Source organism: Crocodylus siamensis, chromosome 5 (assembly GCF_052110815.1).
Source record: "Crocodylus siamensis isolate JL-2025a chromosome 5, ASM5211081v1, whole genome shotgun sequence".
Lineage (NCBI taxonomy): Eukaryota > Metazoa > Chordata > Crocodylia > Crocodylidae > Crocodylus > Crocodylus siamensis.
Window position 1 is genome coordinate 206,807,287 of NC_143399.1, and position 20,468 is coordinate 206,827,754.

Consider the following 20,468-nt stretch of genomic DNA (forward strand, 5'->3'; position numbering starts at 1 on the left):
AGGAGGCACGCATAGCCCTTAAGGCTGGCGTGTATGGAGTCACCCCATACGGAACAGGGGATAGCCCAGCAGGTATCAGGCATTAGGGGATTGAAGGCAGCCTCCCTAATTGAACCATTTATCATCAAAGACGTGGTGGGTGAGGATTGAAGGTGCTGGATCGGCCTAACTGACATGGTGGGGGGGACACTAGTGGGATCACGGTCGCCCCTATACCCCGCGCTGTGACAGACCCGCACATCACGACAAGAGACATGCTGGGGTGAGATGGGCTCCACCTTTTCCCTAAAGGTAAGCATGTGTTTTCTTCTAGGTTGGCGGATCTCCTCTGGTGGGCTTTAAACTAGGCTCACTTGGGGAAGGGGAAGACAAGGGCAGAGGAAGCCTTGGACTTGGAAACCAAGCAACACCCAGAAGTACAGCCCAGCCTAGACCAACGAGTGGAACATATACTCAGGTAAGGAACAAGGTGCCACCATGTGTGTACCAGTGCACACATCCACAGGAGACCTCAAATGCCTCTACACAAACGCTCATAGTATGGGAAAAAAGCAAGAGGAACTTACCCTCCTGGTAGCTGACACCAACCCAGACATAGTGGGGATCACTGAAATGTGGTGGGACACAATGCATAACTGGGTGGTGAATATCAAGGGCTATCAGCTGTACAGGAGGGGCAGGACAGGGAGGAAAGGTGGGGGTGTGGCACTCTACATTAAGAAGAAATACACATCCTCGTCAATTAGAACAGAGTCAGAGGAGGCGCAGACTGAAGTGCTCTGGGTTAGGATACAGGGCAGTCAAAGGGAAAGAGACTTAACGGTGGGGGTCTACTACAGCCTGTAGGTTCTTCCCCCAACCACGGGGAAAAACTCGACCAGGAATTCTTAAGTCGGCTCACGGAGGTCGTTAGGTCAAAGGATGTGGTCATCATGGGTGACCTGAACTTTCCAGACATCTGCTGGGAAGAGCAGTCAGCCAGGTCTGACTGCTCATGTAGCCCAAATACAGGACCTCCATCTAACATAGGACATGCACAGCCCCACCAGGGGAGACGCCTTGTTGGACCTAGTGCTGGCCCCATGCGATGATCTGGTGAGGGGGCTGTGGGAGTTCAACCACCTGGGCGACAGCGATCATCGCCTGCTGTGATTTACCATCTAGCGCAAGGTGGCAAAGGCCTGCAAAAAGGCAGCAGCCCTAGATTTCAGGAGGGTGGACTTCAGTGAGCTAAGGAGAATAGTCAGGGAATTACTGAGGTCCTGGAGGGGAGGGGAGCCGGGTGTCCAAGAAAAGTGGTCGATCCTTAAGGAAATGATACTCCAAGCCCAAAGGGAGGTAATCCCAACATGGATAAATGGGAGCAGGAGGGCGCAAAAGCCCCCGTGGCTCACCAGAAGCCCCCAGGAATGTCTGCTAGCTAAAAGGGAGGCTCACACCCAATGGAAGGGAGGGCCTATCATATGTCTATGGGGGGCCAGTGGGGAAGTGTATGCTTAGGGGCAACCAACATGGATTCATCAGAGGTAGGTCCTGTCAGACCAACCTGGTGGCCTTCTATGACCAGGTCACCAAATCCTTAGATGCAGGGGTAGCAGTGGACAGTTTTCCTGGACTTTCGGAAAGCCTTCAACACTGTCTCTCATCCCATTCTCATTGAGAAACTGGGGGCTGTGGTGTCGACACCCACACAGTCAAATGGGTCACCAACTGGCTGGAGGGCCACACCCAGAAAGTGGTGGTGGATGGGTCATTGTCGACCTGGAGGGACATGGGCAGTGGGGTTCCTCCGGGCTCGGTCCTCGGGCCTGCACTGTTCAACAACTTCATCAGTGACTTGGACGAGGGGGTAAAAAGCACCCTGTTCAAATTTGCTGATGACACTAAGATGTGGGGGGATGTGGGCACGCTAGAAGGGAGTAATAGGCTGCAATTGGATCTAGATAGGTTACAGGGGTGGGTGGACAAGAATAGGATGGGATTCAACACCGACAAGTGCAAGGTGCTGCACCTGGGGATCAAGAACCAGCACCATACCTAGAGAGGAACTCCCTTCTCATCAGTGCAGAGGCAGAAAAGGATCTTGGAGTCATCGTTGATACCAAGATGAACTTCGGCCAGCAGTGTGGGAGACACAGTCAGAAAGGCCAACTGCACTTTGTCATGTATCCACAGATGCATCTTAAGCAGGTCCAAGGAGGTGATCCTCCCCTTATATGCAGCACTGATTAGGCCGCAGCTGGAGTACTGTGTCCAGTTCTGGGCGCTGCACTTTAGGAGGGATGTGGACAGCATGGAGAGGGTCCAGAGGAGGGGCACTCGCATGATCAGGGGGCAGCCAAGAGCAAAATCACCATAAAACCGACAACTGAACTTTTCAGCCTGGTGTTTCTCTTGTTCATCCATTTTCAGGGACCCTTTTCCTTGTATGGTGATCATCGGGATCTTGTTAATCATAACCTGGAGCTTTCCCTGTATCTCTTGCATGTCCTCAGATGAAGACACTTCCCGGTCAAACACAAAGAAGGCCTGAGCCCCGTACAGCACAGCGGTGACCACGTGGGTGGCCGTGCCTTGGTCAAATACATCAGGGTAGGAGACATTTTGGCGACCGATATGGCTCATCGTCAGCTGCTTGAACTGGGTGGTGGTGGAGTACTGCAGAGTGACCCGGGCCTGATGTCTGGACGTCTTGGTATCATTTAAATATTCAGCTGATCCCTCCACATCCACCAGGCCAGAGAAGAAGCTGGCCTTCAGTGAAGCCGTGACGTTGAGAGCAGAGGCCTTGGTATCAATGGTGTCAGATGCAATGATCTGAAATTCTGTCTTGGACTGTGGTTTTACATCCACGTCTGTTCGGAGAGTGTCCAGGTCCCACAGAGTGATGCCTATAATGTTACACACACATGGTAAATGGCAGCAGGATAAGTAAACCTTTTTTGTTAATGAAGTGCAAATACTTTATAGCATGTAAAGAAAAAAGGAACCGAATACTCTTGAATAACCAGTGTCCACTGGCAGAATGATGTGCACTATAGTGCGTGGGAGGTTAAAACAGAGAATCCAATGTTAAAGAGACCAGCAAACCCATAACTAGGAATCTGCAATGTCAGGATCATAACTCCGTGTTAGACAGGGCCTGTTGCAGTGACAGGAGCTTTGGCAGCAGAATATCTAAGTCAGTGCAAAGTACAGAGGAGTGAATAAGTGCACTTCACGGGCATGTTACTGTATGTTGCGTCTGCAGTTCAGGTCCTTCCCTTCCTTCCCATTCTGTATGGCTTTCTGCTCACCTACCCTCCTGCTGCTCTGGACAGCTTTCCCAACACCTTTCCAATATCTGTATGTGTTAAAATACGTGGAGAACGTGGCACAGGGGACACAATGGTAGGCATCTACTACAGACCTCCTAATCAGGCACAAGAGCTTGATCAGGAATTCACCAAGGAATTGGCTGAGGCTGCACACTCCCAGTGCATGGTTGTCATGGGAGGCTTCAACTACCCAGACATCTCATGGGAAGAGCACTTGGCCAAATCTGAATGGTCACAAGGCTTCCTTATGTGCGTGGGCAAGCTCTATCTGACTTAAGAAGTCTATGCACTGACAAGCTGCTTAAAGTGCTTAAAGCTGCTTTACATGCTATAAAGTGCTTGACCTTGTACTGGCAACTGGGGACGACCTAATCAGTGACCTAACGATCGAAGGGAAGCTGGGTGACAGTGACCATGAGCTGATCACCATCTGCCACAAAGCTGGCAAGTCAGTCAGTTGTACACAAGTCCTCGACTTCAGGAAAGCTGACTTTGACAAGCTAAGAAGGCTTGTCAGAGAGGCCCTAAAAGGCCACAACCCAATGGAGAGGGGAGGTCATGATGAATGGTTGCTCCTTGAGGGAGCAATCCTGGATGCACAAGCAAAGCCTATCACATCTCGGAGGAAAGGCAGCAAAAGGGCACAGCAGCCCCCTTGACTCTCTATGGAGCTGGCAGACCTCCTGCATCTTAAAAGGAAGATCTACAAAGGATGGAGGACTGGAACCGCCACCAAGGAGGAATACTCTGCTCTGGTCCGGACCTGCAGAGAGCAAACCAGGAAAGCCAAGGCTGTGATGGAACTCCAGCTAGCTACAAATATCAAGGAAAATAAAAAGTCCTTTTTTAGATATGTGGAGACCTGGAGGAAAAGCAAGGGCAACATTGGACCCCTGCTGAACCAGATGGGACAACTGACGCCCAGGAAAAAGGAAACTTGCTAAATGGGTACTTTGCCTCAGTTTTCCATTAGCCCCATGGGACGGCCCTGCCCACTATGGGTCAAGGAGGCCCAGGTGAGGAGATTCCTTGCCCTCCATCGAAGCTGACCTCGTGAAGGAACACCTCGTCAGGCTGGATATCTTCAAGCCAGCCGGCCCTGATGGGTTACACCCCAGGGTACTCGGGGAGCTGGTGAGCATCGTAGCTCAGCCCCGGCACAGATCTTTGACACCTTTGGTGCTCTGGTGAAGTGCCTGATGATTGGAAGAAAGCCAATGTGGTGGCTATCTTCAAGAAAGGGAGGAAAGTGGATCCGGCAAACTACAGGCCCATCAGCTTGACCTCTATCCCCCATGTGCAACACCTTGCACTTATCAGTGTTAAACCCCATCCTATTCTCATCCGCCCACCGTTGCAACCTGTCAAGGTCAGCTTGTAGCCTATTGCACCCTTCTAGTGCACCCACATCCCCCCACATCTTAGTGTCATCAGCAAACTTGAACAGGGTGCTTTCTACCCCCTCATCCAAGTCACTGATGAAGATGTTGAACAGTGCAGGCCCGAGGACCGAGCCCTGCGGGACCCCACTGCCCACGTCCTTCCAGGTCAAGAAGAACCCATCCACTACCACCCTCTGGGTGCGGCCCTCCAACCAGTTGGCGACCCATTTGACCCTGTGGGCATCGACACCACAGTCTCCCAGCTTTTTGATGAGGACAGGGTGAGAGACAGTGTCGAAAGCCTTCCGGAAGTCCAGAAAGACTACATCCACAGCAACCCCTGTGTCTAATGATTTGGTGACCTGATCGTAAAAGGCCACCAGGTTGGTCTGACAAGACCTGCCACTGATGAACCCATGTTGGTTGCCCCTGAGCATGCATTCCCCCGCAAGGCCCTCCTGGATGTGTGCCAGGATAATTTTTTCAAAGAGCTTACCCGGCATTGAGGTAAGACTAACTGGCCTGTAATTTCCCGGGTCCTCTTTTTTTCCCTTTTTGAAGATAGGGATCACATTGGCCCTCTTCCAGTCCTCCGGCACCTCGCCAGAGCACCACGAGTGCTCATAGAGCCGCGCCAGGGGTCCCGCAATGACCTCGGCCAGTTCCTGTAGAACCCTAGGGTGAAGATCGTCCGGACCAGTGGACTTGAACACGTCCAGCCTCTCCAGAAGTACCCTAACTAACTCCTCGCTAACCCCTGGCCCAGGCGTGTCTCTCCCGGGGCCCGAAGGGGGCCCAGCAGGGAGGTGGCTGAACTGGTCCCTACTTAGGAAGACAGAGGCAAAGAAATCGTTAAATATGTTAGCTTTGTCATCTGGCGTGATGACTAAGTTGCCCATCGTGTCCTGCAGGGGCCCCACATTACCCGGGACCCTCTTTTTACCCCCTATGTATTTGAAGAAGGACTTCTTATTGTCCTTAATCCGGGAAGCTAGTCCTATCTCCATCTCTGCCTTGGCCCTCCTGACTGCCCCCCTACATCCTCGGGCGACTGTAACATAGTCCTTCTTGGTGATGACCCCATCTCTCCATTGGGTATATGCCTCCCTTTTAGCAAGGAGACATTCCCGGATGCTCTTAGTGAGCCATGGGGGTTTATGTGCCCTCCTGCTCCCTTTGACCCTTGTTGGGATTACCTCCCTTTGGGCATGGAGGATCGTCTCCTTAAGGAGCAACCACTCACCTTGGACATCTGGCTCCCTTGCCCTCTGGGTCCTCAGCGCTTCCCCAACGATCCTCCTTAGCTTGTTGAAGTCAGCCCTCCTAAAGTCTAGGGCTGTTGCCTTGCTGCAGCCCTTTGCCACCTTACGCTGGATGGTGAATTCCAGCAAGCGATGATCACTGTCTCCCAGGTGGCCCATCACCCGCAGCCCCCTCACCAGGTCATCACCCGTGGCCAGCACCAGGTCCAACAAGGCGTCTCCCCTGGTGGGACTGTGCACCTCCTGGGTTAGATGGAGGTCCTGCACTCTGGCTAAGAACCGACGTGAGCGATCAGACTTGGCTGACTGCTCCTCCCAGCAAATGTCTGGGAAGTTCAGGTCCCCCATGATGACCACATCCTTAGCCCTCACTGCCTCTGTAAGCTGACCTAAGAATTCCTGGTCGAGCTCTTCTCCCTGGTTGGGAGGTCTATAGTAAACTCCCACCGTTAAGTCTCTCTCCCCTGGACTGCCTTTTACTCTAACCCAGAGCACCTCAGAGTGCCCCCCCTCTACCCCCTTGCTAATTAACGAGGAAGTATATTCCTCCTTGATGTAGAGTGCTACTCCTCCACCTTTCCTTCCTATCCTGTCCCTCCTGTACAGCCTATAGCCCTTGACACTCACCGCCCAGTCATGCGATGAGTCCCACCACGTTTCTGTGATCCCTACTATGTCAGGGCTGGTGACAGCTAGGAGGAGGGCGAGTTCCTCCTGCTTCTTCCCCATACTTCGAGCATTCGTGTAAAGGCATTTGAGGCCTCCAACGGTTGTGCCCACTGACCCCCTAGTCTCAGCAATGCCCCGTCCCCCATCGCTTACCTGTTTCTCCCTTTTGACCATTGGTCTGGGCTCGCTGGCTGTTGCTGGGCCTGGTAGTTCATCGTCTCCTCCGCCCTCATCTTCCCCCTCCCCCGACGAGCCTAGTTTAAAGCCCGCCGAAGGAGGTTCACCAACCTGGAAGAGAACACACGCTTACCTTTAGGGGAAAGGTGGAGCCCATCCCATCCCAGCATGTCTCTCATCACGATGTGCCGGTCATGGCTGAGGAAGCCAAAGCCCACCTCGAAGCACCATTCCTGTAGACTCCAGTTGGTCTCCGCTATGCACATCTCGTGACGTCTGCCTCGACCGCTCACTGGCAGGACTGGAGCATCCTGGGGACGGTCACGTTGGAAAAGATTATCAAAGAGGCCATCCTTAACAGACTAGCTGAAGGCAATATCCTGAGGGGTACCCAGCATGAGTTTGTTTGTCTTGCTTGACCAATCTCATTTCCTTTTACGACCAGGTAACCTATCATCTGGACAAGAGGGAAGAGATCAACGTTGTATATCTTGACTTCAAAAAAGCCTTCGATCTAGTATCCCATGATCACATCTTGGCTAAACTGGCTAACTGTGGCCTCCACCTCACCACAATCCACTGGTTGGGGAATTGGCTCCACGGTAGGACCCAGAGGGTGGTGGTCAACTGGAACCAATTGTCTTGGTGCGCTGTGACCAGTGGGATCCCTCGAGGCTCTGTCCTAGGGCCTATACTATTTAACGTCTTCATCAATTATATGGACATTAGTGTCGGAAGAGGACTGGAAAAGTTTGCCAATGATACCAAACTCTGGGGTAAAGCGTCCACACCTGAGGACAGGAGGGTGATCCAGGCTGACCTAGACAAGCTCAGCAAATGGGCAGACGAGAACCTGATGGTGTTTAACACTGAAAAATGCAAGGTTCTCCACCCTGGGAGGAAAAGCCTGCACCATGCTTATAGGCTTGGCAGTGCTATGCTGGTTAGCACTACAGATGAAAGGGACTTGGGGGTCATGGTTGACCACAAGATGAATATGAGCCTTCAGTGTGATGCTGCAGCTAGTAAAGTGAGCAAGACTCTGGCTTGCATCCATAGATGCTTCTCAAGCAAATCCCAGGGCATCATTCTCTCCCTGTACTTGGCCTTGGTGAGGCTGCAGCTGGAGTACTGCATCCAGTTTTGGGCTCCACAATTCAAAAAGGATGTGGAGAAGCTTGAGAGAGTCCAGAGAAGAGCCACGCGCATGATCAGAGCTCAGGAAAACAGACCTTACAATGACAGGCTGAGAGCTATGGGGCTCTGTAACAGGAGTGCCACTTTCGGAGCCTCTCCAGACGTGCAGCTCCGTCCTGCTGCAATGGGCCGACCGCCCGCTTACTCTCTCCTGCCACACCTTGATCTTGCTTATAATTGATGAATGATTGGAATTAGCAGGAAGCTGCCCAGTTTTTGTGCGTCCCGACGACAGGGGGCGCCGTCTGCGGCTCTTTTTCCTCCCCTGCACCGCAGCCCAAGCCTCGCAAATGGTGCTGGTGTGATCTATCTTGGGCCATCGTATTAGGTCCCGGCCCTTTGTTTGCCTTCGGGGGCTCCTCGTCGCCCCTTCTCGCTCTCGGGGCTCCTCATCGCCCCCCCAATGCCGGGGCTCCTCGCTGCCCCCTAACTCTGGGGCTCCTCGCTGCCCCCTAACTCCGGGGCTCCTTGCTGCCCCCTAGTCAGGCCTCTTCGCCACCCCCTTAGCTCCGGGACTAGGCCAACATGCCCCAAGCAAAGCTGTGCCCTCTCTGGCACCACTCGCTGTGCCCACTGGGCACCAGGAACCTCCAGATTATTGGGGAGCTCCCATGAGGCCTCCTCACACCCCTACAGCCTCACCCGGTCCTCCAGTCGAAGAAAACACAAACGTAACTCGCGAGCCCCTGGGCTACATCATAAAAGCTAGACCATTCTGGTCCAAAAAAATAGAAATCTCTCGCCTGGCCCCCTTGACCCTTTCCTGGGTCATTTCTGCGCTCTTGACCCTTGCCTGTACCGCGCTCTCGGCGCTGCGCCCTCTCTCGGGGCCTCGCCCTCTTTGGGGCCTGTACCGCACTCTCGGCGCTGCGCCCTCTCTGGGGCCTCGCCCTCTCTGGGGCCTGTACCGCGCTCTCGGCGCTGCGCCCTCTCTGGGGCCTCGCCCTCTCTGGGGCCTGTACCGCGCTCTCGGCGCTGCGCCCTCTCTTGGGCCTGTACCGCGCTCTCAGCGCTGCGCCCTCTCCGGGGCCTCGCCCTCTCTGGGGCCTGTACCGCGCTCTCGGTGCTACCGCGCTCTCGGCGCTGCGCCCTCTCCGGGGCCTCACCCTCTCTGGGGCCTGTACCGTGCTCTCGGCGCTGCGCGCCTCCCGCGCTTGGGGCTCAGGTGGCCGTAGCCGTGCCTGGCCCCCTTGACCCTTTCCTGGGTCTTTTGCCCCACTGGGCAAAGTGCCGTCCTTACGCTTACCAAAGAGAGGGAGAGAGCTCATCCACCCCCAGCAGGGACCGGGATGTTCCAACCATCCCAGCTCTCCCCTCGCCCAGGCTGAGTTCCTCCTCCCTCGGCTGCTGGAGGGGAACTGCTCTCCTGGCCTTCTGCCTGGGCTTAAGAAGGGCTAAGCTCCACCCCTTCCTGGCTTTAGGCTTCCCTGGTTGCTAAGGCAACCAGCCCCTGAAGTCCTGGTGACTGGCAGCTGTGCTTCCCCTTTCCCGCCACTAGGGGTCCCTTCAGAGCCATTTCTGCTCTCTGTCGCAGAGCACCTGAGAGCCCTGCAACAGGCTCTTTAGCTTGGAAAAGTGCAGGCTCGGGGCGATTGATGGCCACCTGTAAGTTTATCAGGGGTGTTCACCAGGATCTGGGGGAACGTTTGTTCACAAGAGTGCCCCAAGGGATGACGAGGTCAAACAGTTATAAATTACTGCAATACCTTTTCAGGCTGGACATAAGGAAGATTTTCTTTAACTTCCGAGCCCCCAAGGTCTGGAATAGCCTGCCATCGGAGGTGGTTCAAGCACCCACATTGAAATTTGGATGCTTATCTTGCTGGGATCCTATGACCCTATCTGACTTCCTGCCTCCCCAGGCAGGGGGCTGGATTCGATGATCTTCAGAGGTCCCTTCCAGCCCTAATGTCTATGTAATCTATTAAATTTATGAAACAGTGCTCTTGGGGGAGAATTCCTGCTAGAGGATTGGAGAAGAAAGAAGAAAGATCTAGTACAGGCTCATTATTATCAAACACAAGTTCCTCGTCTTGAGGAGGGGTGGAAGACCTGGAGTGGAGCCCACATGTTATGTTATTCTGGAGGTCAGGCTAGACAATCATAAAAAGAAACCAAAAAATCCAGAAAAAAGAGCCAGGCTCAGCTTTCGTCAAGGGCAACCCTCAAGATTAGCCTGCTGGTTCAAATATCAGCTGCTGGCTGCTTGGACAGGGGTGACTTGTTACAAATCCATCCCAGCGTCAGACAACACCTGTCCCTGACTGGGCCCAGCTGGTGAGGTCAGGAGGGCTATTTAAAAGGGTCTCTCCAGGAAGGAGGTGGGACATTTTTAAGACACATCCAGAAGTGTGGACCTGCACAGCTTGCTCTCTCATACTCAGGATGTGGAAGTGAGTAATTTACCATAAACTTAACTAGGAGTTTAATTTAATATACTCTAGTCACGTATCTAAAGCCTACCAAGCCACTTTTGTTGACTCTGGGGTATTCTTTTGCTACTTCTCTGACTTGTACTCCTCGCCATGCCTTCTCTCTCTACAATAAAGCTATCTGATATAGCCAGTCTGACTGTACGTGCTTGAGCGAGATTGGGCAGTCCTTCTTGCTCCCTTTTCTTGGCTGACTAAAGGAGGCTACTTTCTATGCTTCAGGCTATAAGAAGCACCCAGATATATCCCGCTGGGGTTAAGCAACCCCTAGGTCTACAAGATCTGTGTATCCCAGCGTGACAGGGGTAACACTATCGGAGCCTTTCCGGGAGTGGCTCCACCCTCCTGTAATGGGCCAACCGCCTGCTTACTCGTCTGCCACGCCTTGTTCTTATTTGATAAATAAGTTGTTGTAATCAGCGGGAGGCTGCCCATTTTACACACCCTGATGACAGGGGGTGCTACCTGCGGCTCCTTTTCCTCCCTTACACCGGAGCCCAAGCTTCGCGGATGGTACTGACATGGTTTGCCCTGAGCCCTGTAATGTCTGGGCCCTCCTCTTTGCTCTGGGGCTCCTCGCTGCCCCCCCTTCTCATTCTGGGGTGCCTCGCTGCCCCCCCCCCATTCTGGGGTGCCTCGCTGCCCCCCCTCACTCTGGGGTGCCTTGCTGTCTCCCCCGCACTCTGGGGCCGAGGCCAATGCACCCTGCAAATGCTGTGCCCTGTCTGGCGCCAGGAACCCCCACACTACTGGGGAGTCCCTATGAGGCCTCCGCCAACCCCTAATAGCCTCACCCAGTCCTCCGGTTAAACAGTAAACACAAAGCACAAAGCCCTGGGCTATAACATAAAACTAAACTGTCCGGTTGAACAACAGTTGATCCCTACTGGGAAAATACTCCAGCCCATGGCAGCAAACCAGTGGATACTCATGCAGACAAACCTTGCCCCTCTCCCCACACTGGCCGAGCTCCCCCGTCCTTGGCTGCCAGAGGGGAACTGCCACCCTGGCCTCCTGCCTGGGTTGAAGAAGGCCAAGCCCTGCCCCTTCCTGTCAGCAGGTTTCTCTGGTTGCCCCAGCAACAAGCACCTGTGCTGCCCTGGTGACTGGCCCCTTCTCACCACTAGGGGTCTCTCTTGAGCTGTTTCTGTTCCCAGGCGCAGGGCACCTAAGTGCTCTGCGACACACCTCCCGCACTTTTGCTCCAAACTCACTGAGCCGAGTACTTCTTTCACAACCTGGGGTTGTCCCCTCCGCCGTTTCCTCTGGCACCCAGCCATTTAGGTATAGGAGGTGGAGGTTTTTAGGTGCCTCCTACTCGCCTTTTACCCAAGGCACACCATGTGGGATTTGTTGGGAGTAACCCACCACAGGTAGTCCCCCCACACTAGCCAACCTTGGTAGGGTGCCGCTTAGGCCTGTCTTCTCCCCGTCTAGGCTTTCCTTCTCCGGTTGCCCGACTGGCTGGCCCCCCTGGGAGATCCCAGAATTGGAGGGGTCCCTCTGCCTCCTAGCAGTGAGGTTAGGGCCTCTAAATAAACGCCCCCTTCTTTCCCTTGTCAGAGGTTCTTCTGGTCCCTCTTCTTCCTCGTACTGCCTTGAAAGAAAGTCAGCATTTCTATTCTGGGTGCCTGGGAGGTGTTCCAGCTTAAAACAATACAGTTGCAGGCTAAGGGCCCACCTCATGAGTCTTGCATTGTCGGTCTTCATACTCTGCAACCAGCGCAGGGGTGCGTGATTGGTGATCAGCGTGAACTTCTGCCCTAATAAATAGTACCGGAGTGTTTCAATGGCCCATTTAATTGCTAGACACTCTTTCTCAACCGTGGCATAACTCCGTTCCGGCGGGTGTAGCTTCCTACTTATGTAGGTTATAGGGTGCTCATCTCCTCCTTCCCTTTGCACCAGTACTGCCCCAATAGCCACATCCGACGCATTGGTCTGCACCAGGAAATGTTTGTTAAAATCGGGTGTGTATAAAAGTGGTTTTAAGCATAGCGCATCCTTCACCGCGTGGAATGCTTTCTCTGCCTCTGGTGTCCATCTTACTTTAGTTGGGGCCCCTGCCTTTATCATTTCCGTTAACGGTACAACCACATCCGCAAAATGAGGTACAGATTTCCTGTAATAACTGGCCAGCCCCAAGAAGGCCCTTACTTCTCTTTTGGTGTGAGGTGCCTGATACCTCTGCAATGCCTCCACTTTGCTCAGCAGAGGTCTCACCTTCCCGCTTCCTACTAGGAACCCCAGGTACTGCGTTTCCTCTTTTCCTATTGTACACTTTCTGGGATTGGCTGTCAGCCCCGCTCTCCTTAAGTCTTGCACTACTGCTCTCAGCGCGGCAAGGTGTTCATCCCAGCCCTCAGTATATATAATAATATCGTCGATGTATGCCACGGCATAACCCCCATGGGGAGACAACACTCTGTCCATTAGCCGCTCGAATGTAGCCGCAGCTCCATGCAACCCAAACAGCATGCGTCGGAACTGGAAGAGCCCCCACGGGGTGGCGAATGCTGTTTTTTCTTGATCCTCGGGTGCCACTGGGATCTGCCAGTAACCCTTTGTCAGGTCCAAAGTGGAAATGTAGTGCGCCTGTCCAGTGTTTTCCACCAGTTCATCCACTCTGGGCATCAGATAAGCATCAAACTTGGCCACTGCGTTTACCTTCCGATAATCGATGCAGAGATGGATTTTTCCATCGGCCTTAGGCACCACTACAATGGGGCTTTGCCAGTCACTGTCGGATTCACTTATTACACCTTGCTGCAGCATCATTGCCAGCTCAGCTTTTATCTGGCCCTAGAGTCACTGGGGAATCTGTCTCCAACTCTCACGTATCACCTGGCCCGGAGGAGTTTTTATCCGGTGTACCACATCCCGAGCTTCCCCCGGGGTTCCCCGGAATACATCTTCAAATTCCTTGACTAGCTCAGCAGCCTGTCTCCTCTGTTCTTCTGACAAGAGCGGGGCCAGCTCTACATCATCCGGTCCACTTTCCTTCGTTAACGTGGGTCCCAGCTCTAATTCCTCAGGATGAGGGGCTAAGTACATACACTCCCGAACCTCCCACTTCTTTAACATATTGACGTGGTATACTTGCTTCTTTTTTTTCTTATCTGTCTGGTGTACTTCATAGTCTACAGGTCCTACTTGGCGTATGATTCCATAGGGTCCCTGCCACCGAGCAAGCAACTTACTTTCACTGTCCAGCAATAGGACCAACACGCAGTCCCCCACATCAAACTCCCTTTCCCGGGTGCCTCGGTTGTAATGCCTTACTTGCCGTTGCTGGGCTTCCCTGAGGTTTCCTAAAACCATGTTCCAAGCCGCTTCAAGGCGTTCGCAAAGTTGGATCACATATTGACTGATGTTCTGGTCATTACTCTGTTGTTCTTCCCACCTCTCTTTAATTAGATCTAGGATTCCCCTTGGTTGCCGGCCGTAGAATAATTCAAAAGGTGAAAACCCCTTGGAGGCCTGTGGTGCCTCTTGTGCCGCAAACAATAAAGGAGGTATTCTGCCCCAATTTTGAGGGCTCTCTACCACAAACTTTCTTAGCATCTGTTTCAGCATCTGATTAAAACGTTCCACAAGCCCGTCTGTCTGGGGATGATACACGGCCGTCTTCAGATGCTTAATCCCCAAGGCTTTACTCACTGCCTCAAACACACGTGACGTAAAGTTCGTTCCCTGATTGGTTAGTAGTTCTTTAGGGAGTCCTACCCAGGAGAATATTTTCAAGAGTTCATTCGCCACCTTTGGCGCGAATACTGTCCGCATTGGCACAGCTTCCGGGTACCACGTTGCATAATCCAGTAAGACTAATATGTACTGGCTTCCTGTGCTACTTCGAGGGAGTGGCCCAACGATGTCCACTGCCACCCTCTCAAAGGGAACCTCTACCAGAGGCATCAGGACAAAGGAGCTTTTGCAGGCTGCTTTGGGTTTGCTTTTTGGCAGACAGGACACGAAGCACGGTATCTCACAACTTCCCCCATCATACCTGGCCAATAAAACCTTGCTCGAACACATGCTTGTGTGTTGTCCCGGCCTAGATGCCTGCCCATGGGAAGCTCATGAACCACCTTCAACAAAGCCCGTCGATACCGCCGCAGGATCAACAACTGAGCAACCTCCTCTCCTTCTGGCTTCCTTTGCTCGATCCGATATAGGAGGCCATTCCTCACCTTGAACCTCGGGGTTGTTCTCATCAGTTCTGGCCTCAATACCTCATTTCTTCAAGCAAGGTGTCCCTGCAGCGCCCATTGAAAGTCCGTCTCTCGGCTTTGTTCCACCTGAAAGTGTTCGTCTTCCCCCAACTGGGCAATATCCACCCTCCGTCCCACTTCCTGTATGCGGGGGGAGGGTTGCTCAGTTTCACCCACGAACCCCTCTGCAGTCTCTTTATGCCTCACACCAACTATTTCTCCTAACAACTCGGGCCAGTCACAGCCCAGTACCACTGGGTAAGGTAAATGTTCTGCGACCCCCCCTAGCATCTGGCGGGTCTTATTGCTTACTCATAGGGTGACCCTCACTCTGTCAAAATTGAGGGGGTCCCCGCATAAGCACTGCACCCTCGCACGATCCACTCTTTTTATCTCCCTTGCCTGTAACACGTCGCTCTGCACCACTGTCTGCGCTGAGCCCGAGTCCAGCATAGCCACTACTCTTTAGCCCTCTATGGTTACTTCTACCATCAGTGCAGGCAGCTCATCTGCTGCCTCACGGCCAACTTGGGCTGTGTAGCCGCACATTACTACCTGCACCATTGGACCGGGTCAGGTGCTTCCAATCACACTGGCTTGCAGGGTTTGTTGTCCTGCTGCTTGATCCCATGGGCCTTGTACCGCTTGGTGTGGTCAACCCAAATCTTGTTTCCCCAACTCTGGGCCAGGGGTTAGCGTCCGTCCTCTTTTCTCTCTCCACGTGGACCCAAGGGTTCTCTTCTTCATACCGGCAAACCAGCGTCTTATAAAGCATACTGCCGTAAAAAGCTTTCCTGGCCAATACACCATTGTGACAGGGGTATCACTACCGGAGCCTTTCCGGGAATGGCTCCGCTCTCCTGTAATGGGCCAACCGCCTGCTTTCTCTCCTGCCATGCCTTGATCTTATTTGATTAATAAACTGCTGTAATCAGCGGGAGGCTGCCCATTTTACACGCCCCGATGACAAGGGGCGCTACCTGTGGCTCCTTTTCCTTCCCTACACCGCAGCCCAAGCCTTGTGGATGGTACTGACATGGTTTGCCCTGAGCCCTGTAATGTCTGGACCCTCCTCTTTGCTCTGGGGCTCCTCACTGCCCCCCCCCCCCTCGCTTTGGGGCATCTCGCTGCCCCCCTCTTGCTCTGGGGCCAGGGCCAATGCACCCCACAAATGCTGCACCCTGTCCGGTGCCAGGAACCCCCATGCTACTGGGGAGTCCCTATGAGGCCTCCTCCAACCCCTAATAGCCTCACCCAGTCCTCCGGTTAAACAGTAAACACAAAGCACAAAGTCCCTGGGCTATAACATAAAACTAAACTGTCCGGTTGAACAACAGTTGATCCCGACCTGGGAAAATACTCCAGCCCATGGCAGCAAACCAGTGGATACTCATGCAGACAAACCTTGCCCCTCTCCCCACACTGGCCGAGCTCCCCCGTCCTTGGCTGCCAGAGGTGAACTGCCACCCTGGCCTCCTGCCTGGGTTTAAGAAGGGCAAAGCCCTGCCCCTTCCTGTCAGCAGGTTTCTCTGGTTGCCCCAGCAACCAGCACCTGTGCTGCCCTGGTGACTCGCAGCTGCGCCTCCCCCTTCTCACCACTAGGGGTCTCTCTTGAGCTGTTTCTGTTCCAGGCACAGGGCCCCTAAGTGCTCCGCAACACCCAGGTGGCACAGGACCCAGATAAAGACTTGAATTTGGGTGGTGGCAGTGGTACCCCAGGTTTGCAGGTGTGCTTCAGGACGGGGGCCAGCCAGATGTAGGTGCCCTGGGGGAGGCACTTGGAGCTTGTTTTTGGCTGGGTGCAGTGAGGCAGGTGGCTTCGTGCAGGACCTCCCCATACTGGCCAGCCACAGATGTAACCAGGACACTCGGAGGACAAGGAGCTTATTCCCACATAATAGGTGGTTCAGGCTGTGGCCCCTTCCCACCGCCACTTCTACCTCAGGGGCCGCAGCCAGGGACATACCTGGGATCAGGATCTCTTTGCAGCAATCGTACAGCATTCCCAGCTGGAAAGGCCTGCCCAGTGCTGACATCTCGATTGTGTCATCAGACCTGGCCATGGCTTGATGTCCACACAAGTCTCTGTCTCACCTGCAAGAAACAATTGGTGTTACACTGACATTCTCCCAACAGCAGAGTCAATACTCCATCATGACTGCAGCCTCTGAACCTCTCAGCTAGATGCCCTGGAACGTCACAGTAGACACCTGAGCTTGTAAGGAAGCTTCTGTATCATACTGTGTTGTACACACAAGTCACTGAACAATATTAAATTAAAGACAGAATGGGATTTGATGCATGATCACAAGAATTGCACATCGTGCCATGATACATGCTACACATGCATGGCAGGAGACATGATTGTGGAACGGGGGAAGAGATCCCAACCAGCCTATGTTGGCAGTGCAGGGGGAGCCCAGGACCATGCTCATAATCAACAGCAGAAATGTAAACTTAGGGAGACCTGACTGGATGGGAACAGGCCTGGGCATCACCATAGATCACAGACTCCATGTGAGTCTGCCACAGAGGGGCTCGGCTGTGTTCCCAAGGCGAGTGCTGCCCACACACTCAGGCCTAAAGAGAACCAGCCACAAAGGTATTACATGTATTTTGTGTTAGACCTTTGTGGCTTAGTCCCTGTTTGATCACACTGTTAAATGAATGAGTGTGCAACTGTATTGGTACTTAAGATGGGATTAACCAGTTAACCACATCTTAAGAGTGAGATCTGTCACAGGTGCAGGTGGCGCTGACTCCCAACCTTCAGTGACATCTCCATGGCTCCAGAGTCACCTCAGCTCTCCACACCTGCATGGCCAAGGTGTAAGTCAGGATTTGCCCGTTCTCCCCGTATCGTATTTAAACAATGGGACCTTCTCAGTCTCCTTCCTTTGCCTTCCTGCAATGCTGATTGCCACTGCTCTGAAGAGTGAGTCTCTCTCAGGTTTTCAAGTGTTTTGCCAATTTTTTACCATCGCAAAACCATACAGGAGTCAGGCTGGCAGAGACCTCCAGAGGTCACAACCCCCTGCCTGAGACAGGATCAGCTTCATAACAGGGAGGCTGTTAGGAAGGCTAAGGCAGAGATGGAGCTAGGGCTAGTGACCAGAATTAAGGATAATAAAAAGTCCTTTTTCAAATACATAGGAAGCAAGAAGGTGGCACCAGGTAACGTGGGGCCCCTACAGGATTGACTTGGCAATCTGGTGATTGTGACAACTGAAAAAGCTGACTTTGTTAATGAATTCTTTACCTCCATATTCCTGAACAGAGACTAAGACATCTCCCCCACTAGAATTGCAGATGGACCAGGGGAGGAACTGCCATGCCTAGGGTCAGGGATGACCGAATTAAGGAACTTTTGGAGGGTCTGGATGTGTGTATGTGTGTGTGTGTGTGTGTGTGTGTGTGTGTGTGTGTATGTAGACAGTGGCAATGCATAGGGGGTGCATGGGGGTGCATATGCAGCCCCTGAGAGTGCCTGGGCACCCCCTGACTGGCCACAATCACTGGTTAGGCAATGGGCAGTGGGGGCAGGTGGGAGCGCTGGTGCCCCGCTGCAAGTACCAGCCAGTTGTTGCAGCCGCTTCCAGGTGGGCCCCCGAGCAGCAAGAGCAGCCACGGGGGGGGGGCTCCCCCCAGACAGTCGGCTCACCCATGAGGGCAGTGATTCAATCTGATGATTCAAATCACAGTCCCAAATTGATTCAGGTGAATCTGATTCAGAGATTTGGCTACTGCTGAATCAGGCAAATCTCCTAATCATACAGGCCCCACCTCTGCCCGCTCTCAGTGGCTGCCCCACCCGGCCCCAGCTCCTGGCTCTTTGGGAAGAAAAAGCCCTCACTCACTGGCTTCTGCCTGGTGGGGGGTGATCCCTGCTGCCCCCCACTGCCCTACGCCATGTGCGGGGGCTCTGCCATGAGCCCACCCCCACTTTCCAACCTCTCCCCCCACAGCTGCTCTGCCTGCCCCAGGTCCCGGGCCCGTAAAAAACAAAAACAAAATAAACCCCTGGACTCTCTGCCTCCTTCCTGGCAGTGGGGGCAATCACTGCTTCGCCCACTGCCCCACACTGCATGGGAGGGGGGGCTCTTTCATAATCCCCAAAAAGCTCCAAAACTAATGCAGGAGCCAGTAAGTCAGGGCTTTTGTTTTTTGTTCTTTTAAAGGACCGGGAGCTGGGGTGGGTGGGGCAGCCATGGGTGAGTTGGGAGAGCGGGTGGGAATCAGGGGGCTTGTGGAAGAGCCCCCATGCAGCATAGGGCATTGGAGGGCAGTGGGGATCGTTCCCACCACCTGGCAGCACTCAGTGAGTAGGGGCTTTTTTTTTAGCAACCAGGAGCTGGGCGGAGCAGGGCAGCCATGGTGGGGCTGGGAGCGTGGGCAGGGGTCAGGGGTGCTCTGGGGGGGCTGGGGTAGCAGGCAGGGGATGGTCCCCTCCCCTGCCCCCTACTTACCAGCATGGCGTTCAGGCCCAGGTCCCTGCTGCAGGCAATGGGGACTGCCCGAATTTCTGAAGCTCTCCAAATCTGTTTGGAGAGCTTCAACTCAATTTGGACCTTTTAAATGGTCCCCTGATGTGATTTGGATTCAGAGATATGGCCACTGAATTGGGCCGAATCTCCTCCAAATTGAACCAGCACCTGAAGCGTTGCACAGCCCTAATACGTGTGTGTGTGTGTATTATATATGTGTGATGGGCTAGCTGGTAGTGATTTGGCCCAGAGGTTTTGAAAGGGTGAAAGATGATTGGAGGGCTTGGGATTCCCTTTCCACACCAATCAGTCCCCTTAATCTCACCCTCCATGTCGCCTAATTGACCCCTTGGGTCACCTGGAGGGGAACAAAAGGGGCAGCGCAGCTGACTTGGAGAGACCGGTGAGGGATGACAAGGAAGGAGTTTCAAAGCACTGGCAAGATCTGGGCCAGTGGGGTGGGAACAGCTGCCCCAGAAGAGCCTGAAGGAGTGGGACCTGCAGGCAGCGGTTGGACTCTCAGCAGCGCCAGTGCGAGTGCAGCAAGAGTGTGGCATGGTGCAGGCTGCCCCAGGCAGAGTGCAACAGGGGAGCTGCAGGTTGGATGTGGCAGTGGGGGGACACCCCTGGCCCCTCGCTCTCCATCCCCACCCACACCAGCTCCTGGGACCAAGAGCACACCCCGCCACACACTCTTCACCCACACACATAAATCACATGATCCCCGGCCCCACACACTACACATACACCCCCCATGTCCTCACACATACCCCACGCACATATATATCCCAGTACTCCATACATATACCCCACAACCCCCATACACACCAAACATCTCCCCCCCAAACACACCCACCCACCACATACATAGTTTCATAGTTGGTCAGGTCCGAAGGGACCAGAGCAGATCATCAAGTCCGATCCCCTGCCATGGCAGGAAAGAGTACTGGGGGCAAACGACCCCAGCAAGGTGTACATCTAACCTTCTCTTTAAGACCCCCAGGGTAGGAGTGAGGACCACTTCCCCTGGAAGCTGGTTGCAGACCCTAGCCGCCCTGACTGTGAAGTCGTGCCTCCTGATATCCAGCCTGAATCTGCTCTCTGTCTGCTTGTGGCCGTTGTTCCTTGTTACCCCCGGCAGTGCTCGGGGGGAACAGGGACTTTCCCATAGCCTGCTGGTCCCCCTTGGCCAGTTTATAGATGGCCACCAGATCCCCTCTCAGCCTTCTCTTGTGGAGGCTGAGCAGGTTCAGATCCCGTAGCCTCTCCTCATAGGGCCTGCCCTGCTGGGTTCAAATATATCATACAACTCACCACCCCCACACACCCCCACACAT

At 53.7% G+C, this 20,468-nt stretch overlaps 1 protein-coding gene across 1 annotated transcript in view; it reads right to left on the minus strand.

The window, feature by feature from the left end:
• The window catches only part of LOC149865259 (neoverrucotoxin subunit beta-like), a 57,121-nt gene that overhangs the window by 36,178 nt on the left and 475 nt on the right, over window positions 1–20,468 (minus strand). The window contains exons 2-3 of the mRNA XM_090049839.1: window positions 16,614–16,741; window positions 2,273–2,891 (exon numbers count right to left, since the gene is read on the minus strand). Coding sequence (XP_089905965.1) covers window positions 2,273–2,891; window positions 16,614–16,710 — 716 coding nt within the window. The 5' untranslated portion in view covers window positions 16,711–16,741. The remainder of the gene's footprint in view (window positions 1–2,272; window positions 2,892–16,613; window positions 16,742–20,468) is intronic.